The following is a 20,401-nucleotide window of genomic DNA, read 5'->3' as shown; positions in this document are numbered from 1 at the left end:
TGTGTTTCTGCTCCCAGGAGGACAGCTGGTACCGGTAGCGCGACACTGCATCAGGGAGATTCCCCCACTTGGCTGTGCGAAGGGCGGGTGTCCACCCCGCGTTGTGCTGCTTTTTCGCGGCTGCCCATGCCGCATTTATGCCGATTTTTGTGCCTCCTAGCGGGTGCCACCCCATGATTTTGCCGAGTTTGTCCCCCTGACGGGTGCCAACCCCGCCAGGGACTTCCTATTTAATTGTAACGGGAGCCTACCCCATGTTAAAATCACCGCCAGCGGCCCTGGAGTTGAGAGGGCCATTTCCCCGCGGTTGCTGTCGTCAGGGCATCGCCGCGCTGGGATTGGCCGCAGCGTTGGGTGTCCCCTAGCAACCCAGGGCTCGACCCGGAAGTGCTTCCCCAAGGAACCGGAAGCCAACGGGAGCCCACCCCGTGCTCTGGTGCGGAAGGGAGAGGTGAGCGGGACGTAGAGCCCAGGCGAGAGCCTACCCCGCACTGGACCCGGACCGAAGTGGAAGGGCTGCCAGAGCTAGCGGGGCTCCCATGGCATGAGGAGAGCCCCACAGCACCACAGCAACCCGGGAAGAAGTTGACCGCGATGTCGGAGCCTCCCCACAGCAGAGCCCGGTGAGTGTTGGCGGGCGGGAGAGAACTCCGGACATTAGCTTAGGCCGGAGAGAGGTGTGTCGAGCGGCCCTGTCTGGTCAGCGGGCCGCTCCAGCGAGGCTCCACCAATTTGGGGGCATTTTATTAATCAGAGCCCACGAGGCTCAACGGGGGCATTGTTGTCTTGCACCCACGGGGTTTACATGTGGTCTTTTTCTGCCCTATTGTTTATTAGAGCCCACGAGGCTCTAGCGTGATTTGGGGTCACAGTTTAATTCAGAGCCCCCGAGGCTCCAGGGCGCATTTTGTTTCTAGAGCCCACGAGGCCCCTGAGGGCCCAGTTGTTTGTTCTAGAGCCTGCAAGAATCCCACGTGTTTTTGGCATTGTTCCTTTAAGGCCCCCAGAAGAGACCCAGGAGGCACGCTGGTGCCAGGCTCAGTTCCTACAGCTGCCCAGCACTTAGTGGGCAGCTGCTATGTTTAGGACACCCAGGAACCCTTGCAAATCTTCTTTGGCTGCCTGGGCAGCCTGCCCTGACTTTGCTGGACACAGGGCGTCTCAGCCCCTGAGAGGCCAGGTTGGCCTGGGGACAGTCTACATGTTTTTGCCTCATGTGATCTTTGCGCAATTGTGATTACCTGCCTAATGTGATTGAGGCAAAAACCACAGTTGATCGACAGAATGCAGAACAATGTCATACATTCACCCCAGTACAGAGATCTGGGCCTAAATCCATCGTTTTTTTGCACTCCACACCACCCCAGTACAGACATGGCCATATGCAAATCAGTCTGACCCTGTGCCTCATGGGAACAGTCCAGCCCAAACTGCCAAGCCATGCCTTCCCTGGACCGGAAACAAGCTTCTGAGGACCGGTTTCTGGCATTCCAGCTGTCTTCAGCCTGGCTTTCTTAAATCCAGTGGTGTGGAGAGCCTGGGACTCACCTCTGAGCATACCCATCCCACTCGGGGTGACACAGGCCACACCTGCGATTGAGGGACTCATCCCTCAGATACCCACGGATTTCACCTCAATGAACTTACCTCTTACAGGTTTACGTCCAGAATCCTTCACAGGAAGCAGAAAGAGCGCCTCATTCTCTAGGTGGTAAAAGGGGCTTGTAAGGTTTTATAGAAAGGACTAAAACCTTCTGTAAATCTGATTGGCTTCTACTTGCCTTGGTCGCTCCATGGCCACGCCTTGTCAAGTGGTAGCCCGGGTGAATGTGTGACATTGTTCTGGATTCTGTCTATCAATTGTTCTTTTTGCAAGAAGCAGCCTGGCCAGAGGGGTCCGCAGCCCCCCGGGTGTTTGCCTCTAGAGAGCAGGAGGAGGCTCACAGCTCCAGTGATCCCTTTTTTGACAGAGTGTGGCGCCCTCTGCAGCGCCCTTGCGGGAGTGTCTCATCCGACATAGGCAGGGCAACCACGTGGGCAAGCAGGCATGCCATCTCTAGGCACTGCTGCCCGGGGCGGGGGGTCCTCGGAGCCCCTCTGGAAGCCCCTGACTCCCTGGCATGCCATCTCTAGGCACTGCTGCCCAGGGCGGGGGGTCCTCAGAGCCCCTGACTCCCTGGCATGCCATCACTAGACACTGCTGCCCAGGGCGGGGAGTCCTCGGAGCCCCTGACTCCCTGGCATGCCATCTCTAGGCACTGCTGCCCAGGGCGGGGGGTCCTCAGAGCCCCTGACTCCCTGGCATGCCATCTCTAGGCACTGCTGCCCAGGGCAGGGGGTCCTCAGAGCCCCTGACTCCCTGGCATGCCATCTCTAGGCACTGCTGCCCAGGGCGGGGGGTCCTGGAAGCCCCTGACTCCCTGGCATGCCATCTCTAGGCACTGCTGCCCAGGGCGGGGGGTCCTCAGAGCCCCTGACTCCCTGGCATGCCATCTATAGGCACTGCTGCCCAGGGCGGGGGGTCCTGGAAGCCCCTGACTCCCTGGCCTGCCATCTCCAGGCACTGCAGCCCAGGGCAGGGGGTCCTGGAAGCCCCTGACTCCCTGGCATGCCATCTCTAGGCACTGCTGCCCAGGGCGGGGGGTCCTGGAAGCCCCTGACTCCCTGGCCTGCCATCTCCAGGCACTGCAGCCCAGGGCAGGGGGTCCTGGAAGCCCCTGACTCCCTGGCATGCCATCTCTAGACACTGCTGCCCAGGGCGGGGAGTCCTCAGAGCCCCTGACTCCCTGGCATGCCATCTCTAGGCACTGCTGCCCAGGGCGGGGGGTCCTGGAAGCCCCTGACTCCCTGGCATGCCATCTCTAGACACTGCTGCCCAGGGCGGGGAGTCCTCGGAGCCCCTGACTCCCTGGCATGCCATCTCTAGGCACTGCTGCCCAGGGCGGGGGGTCCTGGAAGCCCCTGACTCCCTGGCCTGCCATCTCCAGGCACTGCAGCCCAGGGCAGGGGGTCCTGGAAGCCCCTGACTCCCTGGCCTGCCATCTCCAGGCACTGCTGCCCAGGGCGGGGGGTCCTGGAAGCCCCTGACTCCCTGGCATGCCATCTCTAGGCACTGCTGCCCAGGGCGGGGGGTCCTCAGAGCCCCTGACTCCCTGGCATGCCATCACTAGACACTGCTGCCCAGGGCGGGGAGTCCTCGGAGCCCCTGACTCCCTGGCATGCCATCTCTAGGCACTGCTGCCCAGGGCGGGGGGTCCTCAGAGCCCCTGACTCCCTGGCATGCCATCACTAGACACTGCTGCCCAGGGTGGGGGGTCCTCGGAGCCCCTGACTCCCTGGCATGCCATCTCTAGGCACTGCTGCCCAGGGCGGGGGGTCCTCAGAGCCCCTGACTCCCTGGCATGCCATCACTAGACACTGCTGCCCAGGGTGGGGGGTCCTCGGAGCCCCTGACTCCCTGGCATGCCATCTCTAGGCACTGCTGCCCAGGGTGGGGGGTCCTCGGAGCCCCTGACTCCCTGGCATGCCATCTCTAGGCACTGCTGCCCAGGGCGGGGGGTCCTGGAAGCCCCTGACTCCCTGGCATGCCATCTCTAGGCACTGCTGCCCAGGGCGGGGGGTGCTGGAAGCCCCCGACTCCCTGGCATGCCTTCTCTAGGCACTGCTGCCCAGGGCGAGGGGTCCTCGGAGACCCTCTGGAAGCCCCCGACTCCCTGGCATGCCATCTCTAGGCACTGCTGCCCAGGGCGGGGGGTCCTCGGAGACCCTCTGGAGGCCCCGACTCCCTGGCATGCCATCTCTAGACACTGCTGCCCAGGGCGGGGGGTCCTGGAAGCCCCTGACTCCCTGGAATCATGGAATGCCATCTCTAGGCACTGCTGCCCAGGGCGGGGGGTCCTGGAAGCCCCCGACTCCCTGGCATGCCATCTCTAGGCACTGCTGCCCAGGGCGAGGGGTCCTCGGAGACCCTCTGGAAGCCCCCGACTCCCTGGCATGCCATCTCTAGGCACTGCTGCCCAGGGCGGGGGGTCCTCGGAGCCCCTGACTCCCTGGCATGCCATCTCTAGGCACTGCTGCCCAGGGCGGGGGGTCCTCGGAGACCCTCTGGAAGCCCCCGACTCCCTGGCATGCCATCACTAGACACTGCTGCCCAGGGTGGGGGGTCCTCGGAGCCCCTGACTCCCTGGCATGCCATCTCTAGGCACTGCTGCCCAGGGCGGGGGGTCCTCGGAGACCCTCTGGAAGCCCCCGACTCCCTGGCATGCCATCACTAGACACTGCTGCCCAGGGTGGGGGGTCCTCGGAGCCCCTGACTCCCTGGCATGCCATCTCTAGACACTGCTGCCCAGGGCGGGGGTCCTCGGAGCCCCTGACTCCCTGGGGGGTTCCCTCATACACTTTGATGCCACTCAGACCCCGCCCCTCCCCCTCCCGGGCACTGGCCGGGTTTAAAGAAGCGAGTGCTGTTCATTCAAGGGGAGTTTGAGCCGCCCTCACTCGGGTTATCATGTGACCCTGACTGACCGCAGAGGGTCTCCCGCTCGGACCCGCGTCCAGCACCGGAGCCGCAGCTCCCAGGGCCTCGAAGCGCAGCTACTCAAGGCCCGACCTTGGCGCTAGGCTCAAGACGCCTGCTGTCCTTGGCACAGGCCGGACGCCTGACGGACACGGGCAGGTGGAGGAGCCCCCGCGAGGCGCATTCCACAGCAGGGAGGTGTGTGATGTTCATGAGGGCACCCACATGCCTGCACTGACGACCTCTAGTGCCGCGAGGCTGGGCGGGGGAGAGCTGCACACACCGAGGCCTGCATGTAATGAAAGATGCACGCAACGGGGCCTGCATGTAATAAAGGCACCCACATGCCTGCACCCTGCCTCTAGCGCCGCGAGGCCGTGCGGGGGAGAGCTGCAAACACCAGGGCCTGCATGTAATACAAGGTCCACGCACTGAGGCCTACATGCAATAAAAGGGCACGCAACGGGGCCTGCATGTAATAAAAGGTGCACGCATCGGGGCCTGCATGTAATAAAAGGGGCCCGGCACGCACCGGGGCCTGCATGTAACACAAAGTCCACGCACCTAGGCCTGCATGTAATAAAAGGTTCACGCAACGGGCCTGCATGTAATAAAAGGTCAACGCAACGGGCCTGCATGTAATAAAAGGTTCACGCAACGGGCCTGCATGTAATAATAGGTGCTCACACAGAGGTCTGCATGTAACAAAAGGCGAGCAGACCAAGGCCTGCATGTAATAAAAGGTGCTCACACCGAGGCCTGCATGTAATAAAAGGGGCCCGGCACGCACCGGGGCCTGCATGTAACAAAAGGCGAGCAGACCAAGGCCTGCATGTAATAAAAGGTGCTCACACCGAGGCCTGCATGTAATAAAAGGGGCCCGGCACGCACCGGGGCCTGCATGTAACAGAAAGTCCACGCACCTAGGCCTGCATGTAATAAAAGGTTCACGCAACGGGCCTGCATGTAATAAAAGGTTCACGCAACGGGCCTGCATGTAATAATAGGTGCGCACACAGAGGTCTGCATGTAACAAAAGGCGAGCAGACCAAGACCTGCATGTAATAAAAGGTGCTCACACCAGGGCCTGCATGTAATTGAACACACCGAGGCCTGCATGTAATAATAGGTGCGCAAACAATTGGGCCTGCATGTAATAAAAGGGCACACACTAGGCCTGCATGTCATAAAAGGTGCACGCGACGAGGCTGCATGTAATAAAAGGTGCACACACCTGGGCCTGCATGTCATAAAAGGTGCACACACCGAGACCTGCATGTAATAAATGGTGCTCGAGGTGACCTGCAAGTAATAAAAGGTGCACACCGTGACCTGCATGTAATAAAAGGTGCACACCGTTTATTGTCCCCCTGCTGTCCGACAAGTCAGCACAGTCATTCTAGGAAACTCAAGCAGTCTGAATCTCAGTACAGACGTTCTTGATGACTAGAGCCGCTCTGACAAGAGTCCGCACTTAGTCAATGGAAATAGCGTGGCCCCAATGACAGATGCCACTACATTGTCAAAGGAAGCGTGGCAGGCCTGCTGGAACCGTGCGGCAGTCTCATAAAGGTGAGGTGTCCCTGGGGGATCTCTGACAGAATATCGAGGAGCAAAATATTGACCTGCCAAAATATTGAGGAAAAAATATAGAATGCCAGAATATCGAATTCCTATCTACAAACCAGTAAGTACAAAAATATCGAATCCAAAATATTGTTGCAAAAAATCGAATTTTTTAAATGTCTTAAAAGTAATGTAAAATTAATGAAATAATAAATATAATTAACTAAAACATACTTAAAAATACTTAAATAACCTTGATATTAATAAATAATTAATTTAAGTAAAAAATAAATAAACATGAATTTGTATTTTTTAATACAAATATATATATTAACGTAATATTAATAAAAAATATATTAAATCTTTTTAGCATAGGATAGCGGGACGATAAAATGTACTATTCGCACTCCAGTGAGTGTAACAGTAGGGAAAGCGTTGGATAGCGTAGGGGTAAAAATTACTATTCCCATTCCAGAGAGTGCAACAGTAGGGAAAGCGTTGGATAGCGTAGGGGTAAAAATTACTATTCCGACTCCAGAGTGCAACAGTAGGGAAAGCGTTGGATAGCGGGAGGGTAAAAATTACCATTCCCACTTCAGTGAGTGTAACAGTAGGGAAAGTAATGATTTAATATTTAAATTTAAAAAAATTATCAATTCCAATAAAAAATTAATTACAATTAATTACCAATTAAAACATATATAACGAACAAGCAATTATTTTCAATACCAAAAATTAATAAGTAATAAAAACACCAATTAATAATTAATTAACAGTAAATTAATTATCAATACACAAAAATAATTTCAATAATTACTTAATAACAATTAAATTACTTCCCACCCTATTTCCCTATAAACCCAAAACCTGCTACGAATAATAAACTAATACAATTAATATAATTATCAATTAATCAATTATTAAACATTAAATACCAATTAATAAAAAATGATTATGAATTAATAAAAATTAATTACCAATTAATAATTAATTAACAATAAATTAATTATCAATACCAATCAATAAAAATGAAAAATTACTTAATACAAATTAAATTACTTCCCACCCTACTCCTCTATAAACCTACAACCCGCTACAGAACTCAAATGCAAAATTAAATTAAAAATAATTAATAATTCCTCAAAATTAATATTCATTTACTATAATTAAATTACTTCCCACCCTATTCCCCTATAAACCCACAACCCGCTATGGAATTAAATTACACAAAAATTAAAAAACATAAAATTCATTACTTTAAAAAAATTCAAACATACATTGCAAAAATAATACATACTTTTAACACATATACTAACACTTAAAATACTATTAAAAAAATCGATATTTTTAACAACTATATTATGACTGTTGATATTACTAACTTCGAAATTATGGAAATTTATATTTCTTACCTGAATTTCGATATTCTGCTCCACTATATTTTGGAAATTCGATATTCTGTCCATTCTATAACAAAAAACTCCATATTCTGTCAATTCGATTTTTTTCTCTCGATATTATGACTGTTCACCATCCAGGGGGAGGACGGTCAGTGCTGCCCTAAAGGGCCGGGTCTAATCACAAGGGACAAACATAACAGGCGCTTCTGGCAGATTACAGCTCCATCTTGTTACCAATCAGCGGTACTCATTTTATCGATTTTGAAAGGATGAAAGGTTGAGTGGGCTGCTGGGGTTAAAGCTGGGATCATGGTGTCAAACACAGATATTCCCAGCAGTAGCTGTGTTGGCCCACTGAGGCGCCAGACCGTGCAAGGAAGTGCCAGGACTCTCCCATGAGAAGGATGGAAGCCAGGGCGAGAAGGGCCGGCCCTACTAAGAACAGCCAGTGTACCCCAATAAACCTACAACAGCTCTGCTAAGAACAGCCACGGTCCCCCATTAAACCCTTCTACAGCCTGCTAAGAAAAGCCAGTGTACCCCATCAAACCCTACAGCAGCCCTGCCAAGAACAGACACTGTACCCCAATAAACCTACAGCAGCCCTGCTAAGAACAGCCAGTGTACCCCATTAAACCTACGGCAGCCCTGCTAGGAACAGCCGGTGTACCCCATTAATCCTACAGCAGCCCTGCTAAGAACAGCCAGTGTACCCCATTAAACCTACAGCAGCCCTGCTAAGAAAAGCCAGTGTACCCCGTTAAACCTATGGCAGGCCTTCTTAAAACAGCCAGTGTACCCCATTAAACCTACGGCAGCCCTGTTAAGAACAGCCAGTGTATCCCATGAACCCTACAGCAGCCCAGCCAAGAACTGCCACTGTACCCCCAGTAAACCTACAGCAGCCCTGCTAAGAACAGCCAGTGTACCCCCATTAAACCTACGGCAGCCCTGCTAGGAACAGCCGGTGTACCCCATTAATCCTACAGCAGCCCTGCTAAGAACAGCCAGTGTACCCCATTAAACCTACAGCAGCCCTGCTAAGAAAAGCCAGTGTACCCCGTTAAACCTATGGCAGGCCTTCTTAAAACAGCCAGTGTACCCCATTAAACCTACGGCAGCCCTGCTAAGAACAGCCAGTGTACCCCGTTAAACCTATGGCAGGCCTTCTTAAAACAGCCAGTGTACCCCATTAAACCTACGGCAGCCCTGCTAAGAACAGCCAGTGTACCCCGTTAAACCTATGGCAGGCCTTCTTAAAACAGCCAGTGTACCCCATTAAAACCTACAGCAGCCCTGCTAAGAAAAGCCAGTGTACCCCATTAATCCTACAGCAGCCCTACTGAGAACAGTCAGTGTACCCCATTAATCCTACAGTAGGCCTGCTAAGAAAAGCCAGTGTACCCCAAAAACCCCTCTTCAGCCCTGGTACGAAAAGCCAGTGTACCCCATTAATCCTACAGCAGCCCTGCTAAGAACAGCCAGTGTACCCCATTAAACCTACAGCAGCCCTGCTAAGAAAAGCCAGTGTACCCCGTTAAACCTATGGCAGGCCTTCTTAAAACAGCCAGTGTACCCCATTAATCCACCAGCAACCCTTCTTAGAACAGCTGGTGTACCACATTAAACCTACTATTAAGAAAAACAAAGGTCCTCAGCAAAATGGAGTGACAAACTAGTTTCATATAGAACACAATAGGCTGCTATATATTTTCCTTGCCCAGCCGGACAGGGAATTTATTATAAATCAATTCAAGTGTTTGAGAGTTTAAATACATTTAGCAACAAACAATTCTTGCGGTAAGGCACAGTCCTGTAGCGTACTGGAGAGGTAAGAATAGAGAGGAAAGGAAATGAAAAATGAAAGGAAAGGTTCTTAGGCAAAAAGGAGTGAGCGATCTGGGCACTGTTTAGAATCTAGATGAACAGTGTTTCCCAGAGTAGCACATACAGGCAACAATGTACAATGATCAACAGTATGTCTACTAAAAGGAGTCGAAGTTTCGATCCCGTGCTCAAATTAAAATGGGATCATCTTCAGGACTTAACAGTATGATTGCCTGGTTAAATAATATATACGCCTACTAAGGGGACAAGTGGGGCCTCAGGACGTACGAGAACACGGTGTGTTCTTAAAGGGGCTGGAGAGCCCAGGCGGTGATGCTCCTGGAAGAAGTGCGTATGATAACGCTGGTGGCACCAAGGCTCACAGGGGATAAGGACTATCTGTGTGTCCAGATTGGACAGTCCTGGCAATGCGGGATTGGATGCTTTCTTGCTTTGAATGCGGTCGGAAGGTTCAACACGATCCGCAGTTTTTGACCAATGTCTAAATGGCAGCTGGCCACGATGGGGCTTCGCTCTTGGTTCCGCACTGAATAGGGAGCCTTTGAGCCTTTGAGGTCTGGTCTCAGCTTCTTCAGTGTCCAGACCACAGCAAATGCCTCACGCTCAATAGCACACCGCCTCTGATCCCGTGGAAGTAACCTCCTGCTGATGAAGGCTACAGGTTGAGAAGTTGGGTGTCAGGAGCACGGGCGTCGTGCACATGGCAGCTTTCAGGGCCTCAGAGGCTTACTGACAGGTGTCAGTCCAAATCACTTTCTTGGGCTGCTTCTTAGAAGTCAGCTCTGTCAAGGGTGCAACAATGTTGCCATAGCCCTTGACAAACCTCCTGTAGTACCCTGTGAGTCCTAAAAAGGCTCTCACCTCTTTCTGGGTGTTGGGTGGCTCCCAAGCCAGGATGGCTTCAACCTTGAGTCCAAGTGACAGTAAAGCAGTCCTGCTGGGGCCAGTCCCCTCCAAGTGACAGTAAAGCAGCCCTGCTGGGGCCAGTCCCCTCCAAGTGACAGTAAAGCAGCCCTGCTGGGGCCAGTAGAGGCCAAGTGACAGTAAAGCAGCCGTGCTGGGGGCCAGTCCACTCCAAGTGACAGTAAAGCAGTCCTGCTGGGGCCAGTCCCCTCCAAGTGACAGTAATGCAGCTGTGCTGGGGCCAGTCCCCTCTAAGTGACAGTAAAGCAGTCCTGCTGGGACCAGTCCACTCCAAGTGACAGTAAAGCAGTCCTGCTGGGGCCAGTCCCCTCCAAGTGACAGTAAAGCAGTCCTGCTGGGGCCAGTCCCCTCCAAGTGACAGTAAAGCAGCCCTGCTGGGGGCGGTCCCCTCCAAGTGACAGTAAAGCAGTCCTGCTGGGTCAGTCCCCTCCAAGTGACAGTAAAGCAGTCCTGCTGGGGCCAGTCCCCTCCAAGTGACAGTAAAGCAATCCTGCTGGGGGCCAGTCCCCTCCAAGTGACAGTAAAGCAGTCCTGCTGGAGCCAGTCCTGTCCAAGTGACAGTAAAGCAGTCCTGCTGGGGGCAGTCCTGTCCAAGTGACAATAAAGCAGTCCTGCTGGGGCCAGTTTTCTCCAAGTGACAGTAAAGCAGTCCTGCTGGGGCCAGTCCCCTCCAAGTGACAGTAAAGCAGTCCTGCTGGGGGCAGTCCTGTCCAAGTGACAGTAAAGCAGTCCTGCTGGGGCCACTCCCCTCCAAGTGACAGTAAAGCAGTCCTGCTGGGGCCACTCCCCTCCAAGTGACAGTAAAGCAGTCCTGCTGGGGCCACTCCCCTCCAAGTGACAGTAAAGCAGTCCTGCTGGGGGCCAGTCCCCTCCAAGTGACAGTAAAGCAGTTCTGCTTGGGCTAGTCCCCTCCAAGTGACAGTAAAGCAGTCCTGCTGGGGCTAGTCCCCTCCAAGTGACAGTAAAGCAGTCCTGCTGGGGCCAGTCCCCTCCAAGTGACAGTAAAGCAGCCCTGCTGGGGCCAGTCCCCTCCAAGTGACAGTAAAGCAGTCCTGCTGGGGCCAGTCCCCTCCAAGTGACAGTAAAGCAGTCCTGCTGGGGGCGGTCTGCTCCAAGTGACAGTAAAGCAGTCCTGCTGGGGCCAGTCCCCTCTAAGTGACAGTAAAGCAGTCCTGCTGGGGCTAGTCCCCTCCAAGTGACAGTAAAGCAGTCCTGCTAGGGCCAGTCCCCTCCAAGTGACAGTAAAGCAGTCCTGCTGGTGGCCCCGTACACTCCTAGTGACAGTAAAGCAGTCCTGCTGGAGCCACTCCCCTCCAAGGGACAGTAAAGCAGTCCTGCTGGGGGCAGTCCTGTCCAAGTGACAGTAAAGCAGTCCTGCTGGGGCGAGTTCACTCCAAGTGACAGTAAAGCAGTCCTGCTGGGGGCGGTCCGCACCAAGTGACAGTAAAGCAGTCCTGCTGGGGCCAGTCTTCTCCAAGTGACAGTAAAGCAGTCCTGCTGGGGCCAGTCCTGTCCAAATGACAGTAAAGCAGCTGTGCTGGGGGCCAGTCCCCTCCAAGTGACAGTAAAGCAGTCCTGCTGGGGCCAGTCCCCTCCAAGTGACAGTAAAGCAGCTGTGCTGGGGGCCAGTCCCCTCCAAGTGACAGTAAAGCAGTCCTGCTGGGGCCAGTCCTCTCTAAGTGACAGTAAAGCAGTCCTGCTGGGGCCACTCCCCTCCAAGTGACAGTAAAGCATTCCTGCTGGGGTCAGTCCCCTCCAAGTGACAGTAAAGCAGCTGTGCTGGGGGCCAGTCCCCTCCAAATGACAGTAAAGCAGTCCTGCTGGGGCCACTCCCCTCCAAGTGACAGTAAAGCAGCCCTGCTGGGGGCGGTCCCCTGTAAGTGACAGTAAAGCAGTCCAGCTGGGGCCAGTAGAGGCCAAGTGACAGTAAAGCAGCCCTGCTGGGGGCGGTCCCCTGTAAGTGACAGTAAAGCAGTCCAGCTGGGGCCAGTAGAGGCCAAGTGACAGTAAAGCAGTCCTGCTGGGGCCAGTCCCCTCTAAGTGACAGTAAAGCAGTCCTGCTGGGGCCAGTCCCCTCCAAGTGACAGTAAAGCAGTCCTGCTGGGGCCAGTCCTGTCCAAATGACAGTAAAGCAGCTGTGCTGGGGGCCAGTCCCCTCCAAGTGACAGTAAAGCAGTCCTGCTGGGGCCAGTCCCCTCCAAGTGACAGTAAAGCAGCTGTGCTGGGGGCCAGTCCCCTCCAAGTGACAGTAAAGCAGTCCTGCTGGGGCCAGTCCCCTCTAAGTGACAGTAAAGCAGTCCTGCTGGGGCTACTCCCCTCCAAGTGACAGTAAAGCAGTCCTGCTGGGGGCCAGTCCCCTCCAAGTGACAGTAAAGCAGTCCTGCTGGGGCCAGTCCCCTCTAAGTGACAGTAAAGCAGTCCTGCTGGGGCTACTCCCCTCCAAGTGACAGTAAAGCAGTCCTGCTGGGGGCCAGTCCCCTCCAAGTGACAGTAAAGCAGTCCTGCTGGGGGCAGTCTTCTCCAAGTGACAGTAAAGCAGTCCTGCTGGGGCCAGTCCCCTCCAAGTGACAGTAAAGCAGCCCTGCTGGGGCCAGTCCCCTCCAAGTGACAGTAAAGCAGTCCTGCTGGGGCTAGTCCCCTCCAAGTGACAGTAAAGCAGTCCTGCTAGGGCCAGTCCCCTCCAAGTGACAGTAAAGCAGTCCTGCTGGTGGCCCTGTACACTCCTAGTGACAGTAAAGCAGTCCTGCTGGAGCCACTCCCCTCCAAGGGACAGTAAAGCAGTCCTGCTGGGGGCAGTCCTGTCCAAGTGACAGTAAAGCAGTCCTGCTGGGGCCAGTTCACTCCAAGTGACAGTAAAGCAGTCCTGCTGGGGGCGGTCCGCACCAAGTGACAGTAAAGCAGTCCTGCTGGGCCCAGTCTTCTCCAAGTGACAGTAAAGCAGTCCTGCTGGGGCCAGTCCTGTCCAAATGACAGTAAAGCAGCTGTGCTGGGGGCCAGTCCCCTCCAAGTGACAGTAAAGCAGTCCTGCTGGGGCCAGTCCCCTCCAAGTGACAGTAAAGCAGCTGTGCTGGGGGCCAGTCCCCTCCAAGTGACAGTAAAGCAGTCCTGCTGGGGCCAGTCCCCTCTAAGTGACAGTAAAGCAGTCCTGCTGGGGCCACTCCCCTCCAAGTGACAGTAAAGCATTCCTGCTGAGGCCAGTCCCCTCCAAGTGACAGTAAAGCAGCTGTGCTGGGGGCCAGTCCCCTCCAAGTGACAGTAAAGCAGTCCTGCTGGGGCCACTCCCCTCCAAGTGACAGTAAAGCAGCCCTGCTGGGGGCGGTCCCCTGTAAGTGACAGTAAAGCAGTCCAGCTGGGGCCAGTAGAGGCCAAGTGACAGTAAAGCAGTCCTGCTGGGGCCAGTCCCCTCCAAGTGACAGTAAAGCAGTCCTGCTGGGGCCAGTCCCCTCTAAGTGACAGTAAAGCAGTCCTGCTGGGGCCAGTCCCCTCCAAGTGACAGTAAAGCAGCCCTGCTGGGGCCACTCCCCTCTAAGTGACAGTAAAGCAGTCCTGCTGGGGCCAGTCCCCTCTAAGTGACAGTAAAGCAGTCCTGCTGGGGCCAGTCCCCTCTAAGTGACAGTAAAGCAGTCCTGCTGGGGCCAGTCCCCTCCAAGTGACAGTAAAGCAGCTGTGCTGGGGGCCAGTCCCCTCCAAGTGACAGTAGAGCAGTCCTGCTGGGGCCAGTCCCCTCCAAGTGACAGTAGAGCAGCCTGCGTCTGCTGTAAGTGGCCATGCTGACCCGATCCCAGCGCCCGGTACTCACCGCAGAGCGCCCCTCCGAGCAGGGCGAGTAAGGGGGCTAGCAGCAGCTTCATGCTGGCAGAGGCCGGGGGCACCGCTTCTCCCTCTGTGGGCTCCGGCTCGGGGTCTATTTCCGTCTGAGGGCGTTAGATCCGAGCGGAGAGGGCTGTCCGGTCACCAGACACTTCCTGCAGCGCAGACCCTCGGCTAACCCCCCCCCCCTCCCCCCAGCTGCTCAGTATCTCCGGAGCTGCTGGCAGGCCGGGGCTCCTTAAGACAGAGTTGGGGAGTGTGTGTGTCGGGAGGGCATTTCTATATGTAAGGGGCTCTCCTGTACGTGCAGGGCAGCCTCCACCCCTACTTCCCCAAAGGGTAGGCCAGGGCTCCTTAAGACAGAGTTGGGGAGTGTGTGTGCTTGTGTGTGTGTGTGTGTGAGAGGGGGGGGAGGTGGGGGGGATTTCTATATGTAAGGGGGGGGGATCTCCTTTTAGTTCAAGATAGCCCCTTTCCAATGGTAGCTCAGGGGCCCCTTAAAACAGCGACGGAGTGTGTGGGATGGGGGATTGTACTGGTAGGGTGGGATTTCGTGTTAGTGCAGGACAGCCCCCACCCCTACTTCCCCTCGTGTTAGTGCAAAACACAGGGACCCCCCCGCAGTCAGGCTGGAGCTGGAGTGGGCCAGGGGCTCCTTAGGACAGAGCTGCCAGGGGTCCTCGGAGCCGGCAGGTGTTCCAGCAGTGGTGGGGCAGGACAGCCCCCTCCGGACAGGCCTCACTCCAGCTGATGGGAGGCCCCGGGAACCCCTCGGGATGTGGGGGGGCGGGGGGGGGGGGGGCTGCAGCGCACCCACCCCCTGACCAGCTCATATCGGAGCCGATGGCCGGTAGAGGGGTCAATAAAGCAGGGTGTTTCCTGTTATATTATGTTACAGCGGATTTGTCTAGCGTCGCGTTTGACAATTAAAAGTCGCCTCGTGGCTTTGGTGCGATCTTTATTCTGTGCTTTAGCGCACCCCCGTGCAAGGCGCACAAGCGCATTTTCGAAGAAGCACGGAAGGGAGACAGCAGCATGGGCAGTACTTACTTTGAGCCGGTGGATGCAGGGGGGAGGAGGGGGGGGGGGCAGGATGATAATAAACCAGTGATGAAAAAGAACCTGCAGGAGGGAGAGAAGCAGGGATGAAAAAGAACCTGCAGGAGGGAGAGAAGCAGGGATGAAAAAGGAACCTGCAGGAGGGAGATATTGAAGCAGGGATAAAAAGGAACCTACTGGAGGGAGAGAAGCAGGGATGAAAAAGAACCTGCAGGAGGGAGATAATGAAGCAGGGATGAAAAGGAACCTACTGGAGGGAGATAATGAAGCAGGGATGAAAAAGAACCTGCAGGAGGGAGAGAAACAGGGATGAAATAGAACCTACTGGAGGGAGAGAAGCAGGGATGAAAAGGAACCTGCAGGAGGGAGATAATGAAGGAGGGATGAAAAAGAACCTGCGGGAGGGAGAGAAGCAGGGATGAAAAAGAACCTGCAGGAGGGAGATAATGAAGGAGGGATGAAAAGGAACCTGCGGGAGGGAGAGAAGCAGGGATGAAAAAGAACCTGCAGGAGGGAGAGAAGCAGGGATGAAAAAGAACCTGCAGGAGGGAGAGAAGCAGGGATGAAAAAGGAACCTGCAGGAGGGGGATATTGAAGCAGGGATAAAAAGGAACCTACTGGAGGGAGAGAAGCAGGGATGAAAAAGAACCTGCAGGAGGGAGATAATGAAGCAGGGATGAAAAGGAACCTACTGGAGGGAGATAATGAAGCAGGGATGAAAAAGAACCTGCAGGAGGGAGAGAAACAGGGATGAAAAAGAACCTACTGGAGGGAGAGAAGCAGGGATGAAAAGGAACCTGCAGGAGGGAGATAATGAAGGAGGGATGAAAAAGAACCTGCGGGAGGGAGAGAAGCAGGGATGAAAAAGAACCTGCAGGAGGGAGATAATGAAGGAGGGATGAAAAGGAACCTGCGGGAGGGAGAGAAGCAGGGATGAAAAAGGAACCTGCAGGAGGGAGATAATGAAGCAGGGATGAAAAGGAACCTGCAGGAGGGAGATAATGAAGGAGGGATGAAAAGGAACCTACTGGAGGGAGATAATGAAGCAGGGATGAAAAAGAACCTGCAGGAGGGAGAGAAGCAGGGATGAAAAGGAACCTGCAGGAGGGAGATAATGAAGCAGGGATGAAAAGGAACCTGCAGGAGGGAGATAATGAAGGAGGGATGAAAAGGAACCTGCAGGAGGGAGAGAATGAAGCAGGGATGAAAAGGAACCTGCAGGAGGGAGAGAATGAAGGAGGGGTGAAAAGGAACCTGCAGGAGGGATAGAAGCAGGGATGAAAAGGAACCTGCAGGAGGGAGATAATGAAGCAGGGATGAAAAGGAACCTGCAGGAGGGAGATAATGAAGGAGGGATGAAAAGGAACCCACTGGAGGGAGATAATGAAGCAGGGATGAAAAGGAACCTGCAGGAGGAAGATAATGAAGGAGGGGTGAAAAGGAACCTGCAGGAGGGAGATAATGAAGCAGGGATGAAAAGGAACCTGCAGGAGGGAGATAATGAAGGAGGGGTGAAAAGGAACCTGCAGGAGGGAGAGAAGCAGGGATGAAAAGGAACCTGCAGGAGGGAGATAATGAAGCAGGGATGAAAAGGAACCTGCAGGAGGGAGATAATGAAGGAGGGATGAAAAGGAACCTACTGGAGGGAGATAATGAAGCAGGGATGAAAAAGAACCTGCAGGAGGGAGAGAAGCAGGGATTAAAAGGAACCTGCAGGAGGGAGATAATGAAGCAGGGATGAAAAGGAACCTGCAGGAGGGAGATATTGAAGCAGGGATGAAAAAGAACCTGCAGGAGGGAGAGAAGCAGGGATGAAAAAGAACCTGCAGGAGGGAGATAATGAAGCAGGGATGAAAAGGAACCTGCAGGAGGGAGATATTAAAGCAGGGATAAAAAGGAACCTACTGGAGGGAGAGAAGCAGGGATGAAAAAGAACCTGCAGGAGGGAGATAATGAAGCAGGGATGAAAAGGAACCTACTGGAGGGAGATAATGAAGGAGGGATGAAAAGGAACCTGCAGGAGGGAGAGAAGCAGAGATGAAAAAGAACCTGCAGGAGGGAGATAATGAAGCAGGGATGAAAAGGAACCTGCAGGAGGGAGATAATGAAGGAGGGATGAAAAGGTACCTACTGGAGGGAGATAATGAAGGAGGGATGAAAAGGAACCTACTGGAGGGAGAGAAGCAGGGATGAAACAGAACCTGCAGGAGGGAGATAATGAAGCAGGGATGAAAAGGAACCTGCAGGAGGGAGATAATGAAGGAGGGATGAAAAGGTACCTACTGGAGGGAGATAATGACGGAGGGATGAAAAGGAACCTACTGGAGGGAGAGAAGCAGGGATGAAAAGGAACTTGCAGGAGGGAGAGAAGCAGGGATGAAAAAAAAGAAACTGCAGGAGTGAGATAATGAAGGAGGGATGAAAAAGAACCTGCAGGAGGGAGAGAAGCAGGGATGAAAAAGAACCTGCAGGAGGGAGATAATGAAGCAGGGATGAAAAGGAACCTGCAGGAGGGAGATAATGAAGGAGGGATGAAAAAGAACCTGCAGGAGGGAGATAATGAAGCAGGGATGAAAAAGAACCTGCAGGAGAGAGAGAAGCAGGGATGAAAATGAACCTGCAGGAAGGAGATAATGAAGCAGGGATGAAAAAGAACCTGCAGGAGGGAGATAATGAAGCAGGGATGAAAAGGAACCTGCAGGAGGGAGAGAAGCAGAGATGAAAAAGAACCCGCAGGAGGGAGAGAAGCAGAGATGAAAAAGAACCTGCAGGAGGGAGAGAAGCAGAGATGAAAAAGAACCTGCAGGAGGGAGAGAAGCAGAGATGAAAAAGGAACCTGCAGGAGGGAGATAATGAAGGAGGGATGAAAAGGAACCTGCAGGAGGGAGAGAAGCAGAGATGAAAAAGAACCTGCAGGAGGGAGAGAAGCAGAGATGAAAAAGAACCTGCAGGAGGGAGAGAAGCAGAGATGAAAAAGAACCTGCAGGAGGGAGACAAGCAGAGATGAAAAAGGAACCTGCAGGAGGGAGATAATGAAGGAGGGATGAAAAGGAACCTGCAGGAGGGAGAGAAACAGGGATGAAAAAGAACCTGCAGGAGGGAGAGAAGCAGGGATGAAAAGGAACCTGCAGGAGGGAGATAATGAAGAAGGGATGAAAAGGAACCTGCAGGAGGGAGAGAAGCAGAGATGAAAAAGGAACCTGCAGGAGGGAGATAATGAAGGAGGGATGAAAAGGAACCTGCAGGAGGGAGAGAAGCAGGGATGAAAAGGAACCTGCAGGAGGGAGAGAAACAGGGATGAAAAAGAACCTGCAGGAGGGAGAGAAGCAGAGATGAAAAAGGAACCTGCAGGAGGGAGATAATGAAGGAGGGATGAAAAGGAACCTGCAGGAGAGAGAGAAGCAGGGATGAAAAGGAACCTGCAGGAGGGAGATAATGAAGGAGGGATGAAAAGGAACCTACTGGAGGGAGATAATGAAGGCGGGATGAAAAGGAACCTGCAGGAGGGAGAGAAGCAGGAATGAAAAGGAACCTGCAGGAGGGGGATAATGAAGGAGGGAGGAACAGGAACCTGCAGGAGGGAGATATTGAAGCAGGGATAAAAAGGAACTTGCAGGATGGAGAGAAGCAGGGATGAAAAAAAAGAAACTGCAGGAGTGAGATAATGAAGGAGGGATGAAAAAGAACCTGCAGGAGGAAGAGAAGCAGGGATGAAAAAGAACCTGCAGGAGGGAGATAATGAAGCAGGGATGAAAAGGAACCTGCAGGAGGGAGATAATGAAGGAGGGATGAAAAAGAACCTGCAGGAGGGAGATAATGAAGCAGGGATGAAAAAGAACCTGCAGGAGAGAGAGAAGCAGGGATGAAAATGAACCTGCAGGAGGTAGATAATGAAGCAGGGATGAAAAAGAACCTGCAGGAGGGAGATAATGAAGCAGGGATGAAAAGGAACCTGCAGGAGGGAGAGAAGCAGAGATGAAAAAGAACCTGCAGGAGGGAGAGAAGCAGAGATGAAAAAGAACCTGCAGGAGGGAGAGAAGCAGAGATGAAGAAGGAACCTGCAGGAGGGAGATAATGAAGGAGGGATGAAAAGGAACCTGCAGGAGGGAGAGAAGCAGAGATGAAAAAGAACCTGCAGGAGGGAGAGAAGCAGAGATGAAAAAGAACCTGCAGGAGGGAGAGAAGCAGAGATGAAAAAGAACCTGCAGGAGGGAGAGAAGCAGAGATGAAAAAGGAACCTGCAGGAGGGAGATAATGAAGGAGGGATGGAAAGGAACCTGCAGGAGGGAGAGAAACAGGGATGAAAAAGAACCTGCAGGAGGGAGAGAAGCAGGGATGAAAAGGAACCTGCAGGAGGGAGATAATGAAGGAGGGATGAAAAGGAACCTGCAGGAGGGAGAGAAGCAGAGATGAAAAAGGAACCTGCAGGAGGGAGATAATGAAGGAGGGATGAAAAGGAACCTGCAGGAGGGAGAGAAGCAGGGATGAAAAGGAACCTGCAGGAGGGAGAGAAACAGGGATGAAAAAGAACCTGCAGGAGGGAGAGAAGCAGAGATGAAAAAGGAACCTGCAGGAGGGAGATAATGAAGGAGGGATGAAAAGGAACCTGCAGGAGAGAGAGAAGCAGGGATGAAAAGGAACCTGCAGGAGGGAGATAATGAAGGAGGGATGAAAAGGAACCTACTGGAGGGAGATAATGAAGGCGGGATGAAAAGGAACCTGCAGGAGGGAGAGAAGCAGGGATGAAAATGAACCTACTGGAGGGAGATAATGAAGCAGGGATGAAAAGGAACCAGCAGGAGGGAGAGAAGCAGGGATGAAAAGGAACCTGCAGGAGGGAGATAATGAAGCAGGGATGAAAAGGAACCTGCAGGAGGGAGATAATGAAAGAGGGATGAAAAGGAACCTGCAGGAGGGAGAGAAGCAGGGATGAAAAGGAACCTGCAGGAGGGAGATAATGAAGGAGGGATGAAAAGGAACCTGCAGGAGGGAGAGAATGAAGCAGGGATGAAAAGGAACCTACTGGAGGGAGATAATGAAGCAGGGATAAAAAGGAACCTGCAGGAGGGAGAGAATGAAGCAGGGATGAAAAGGAACCTGCAGGAGGGAGATAATGAAGGAGGGATAAAAAGGAACCTACTGGAGGGAGATAATGAAGCAGGGATGAAAAAGAACCTGCAGGAGGGAGAGAAACAGGGATGAAAAGGAACCTGCAGGAGGGAGAGAAGAAGGGATGAAAAGGAACCTGCAGGAGGGAGATAATGAAGGAGGGATGAAA

At 53.4% G+C, this 20,401-nt stretch overlaps 1 protein-coding gene across 1 annotated transcript in view; it reads right to left on the bottom strand.

Annotated features, from left to right (window-relative positions):
* Window positions 1-14,196, bottom strand: part of CHRNE (cholinergic receptor nicotinic epsilon subunit) — an 85,755-nt gene extending 71,559 nt beyond the window's left edge. The window contains exon 1 of the mRNA XM_086946217.1: window positions 14,054-14,196. Coding sequence (XP_086802343.1) covers window positions 14,054-14,105 — 52 coding nt within the window. The 5' untranslated portion in view covers window positions 14,106-14,196. The remainder of the gene's footprint in view (window positions 1-14,053) is intronic.
* Between the last annotated feature and the right edge of the window lie 6,205 nt (window positions 14,197-20,401).

This window comes from Lissotriton vulgaris, chromosome 12, assembly GCF_964263255.1.
Source record: "Lissotriton vulgaris chromosome 12, aLisVul1.2, whole genome shotgun sequence".
Classification (NCBI taxonomy): Eukaryota; Metazoa; Chordata; class Amphibia; order Caudata; family Salamandridae; genus Lissotriton; species Lissotriton vulgaris.
This window is presented reverse-complemented; position numbering and strand designations above follow the sequence as displayed.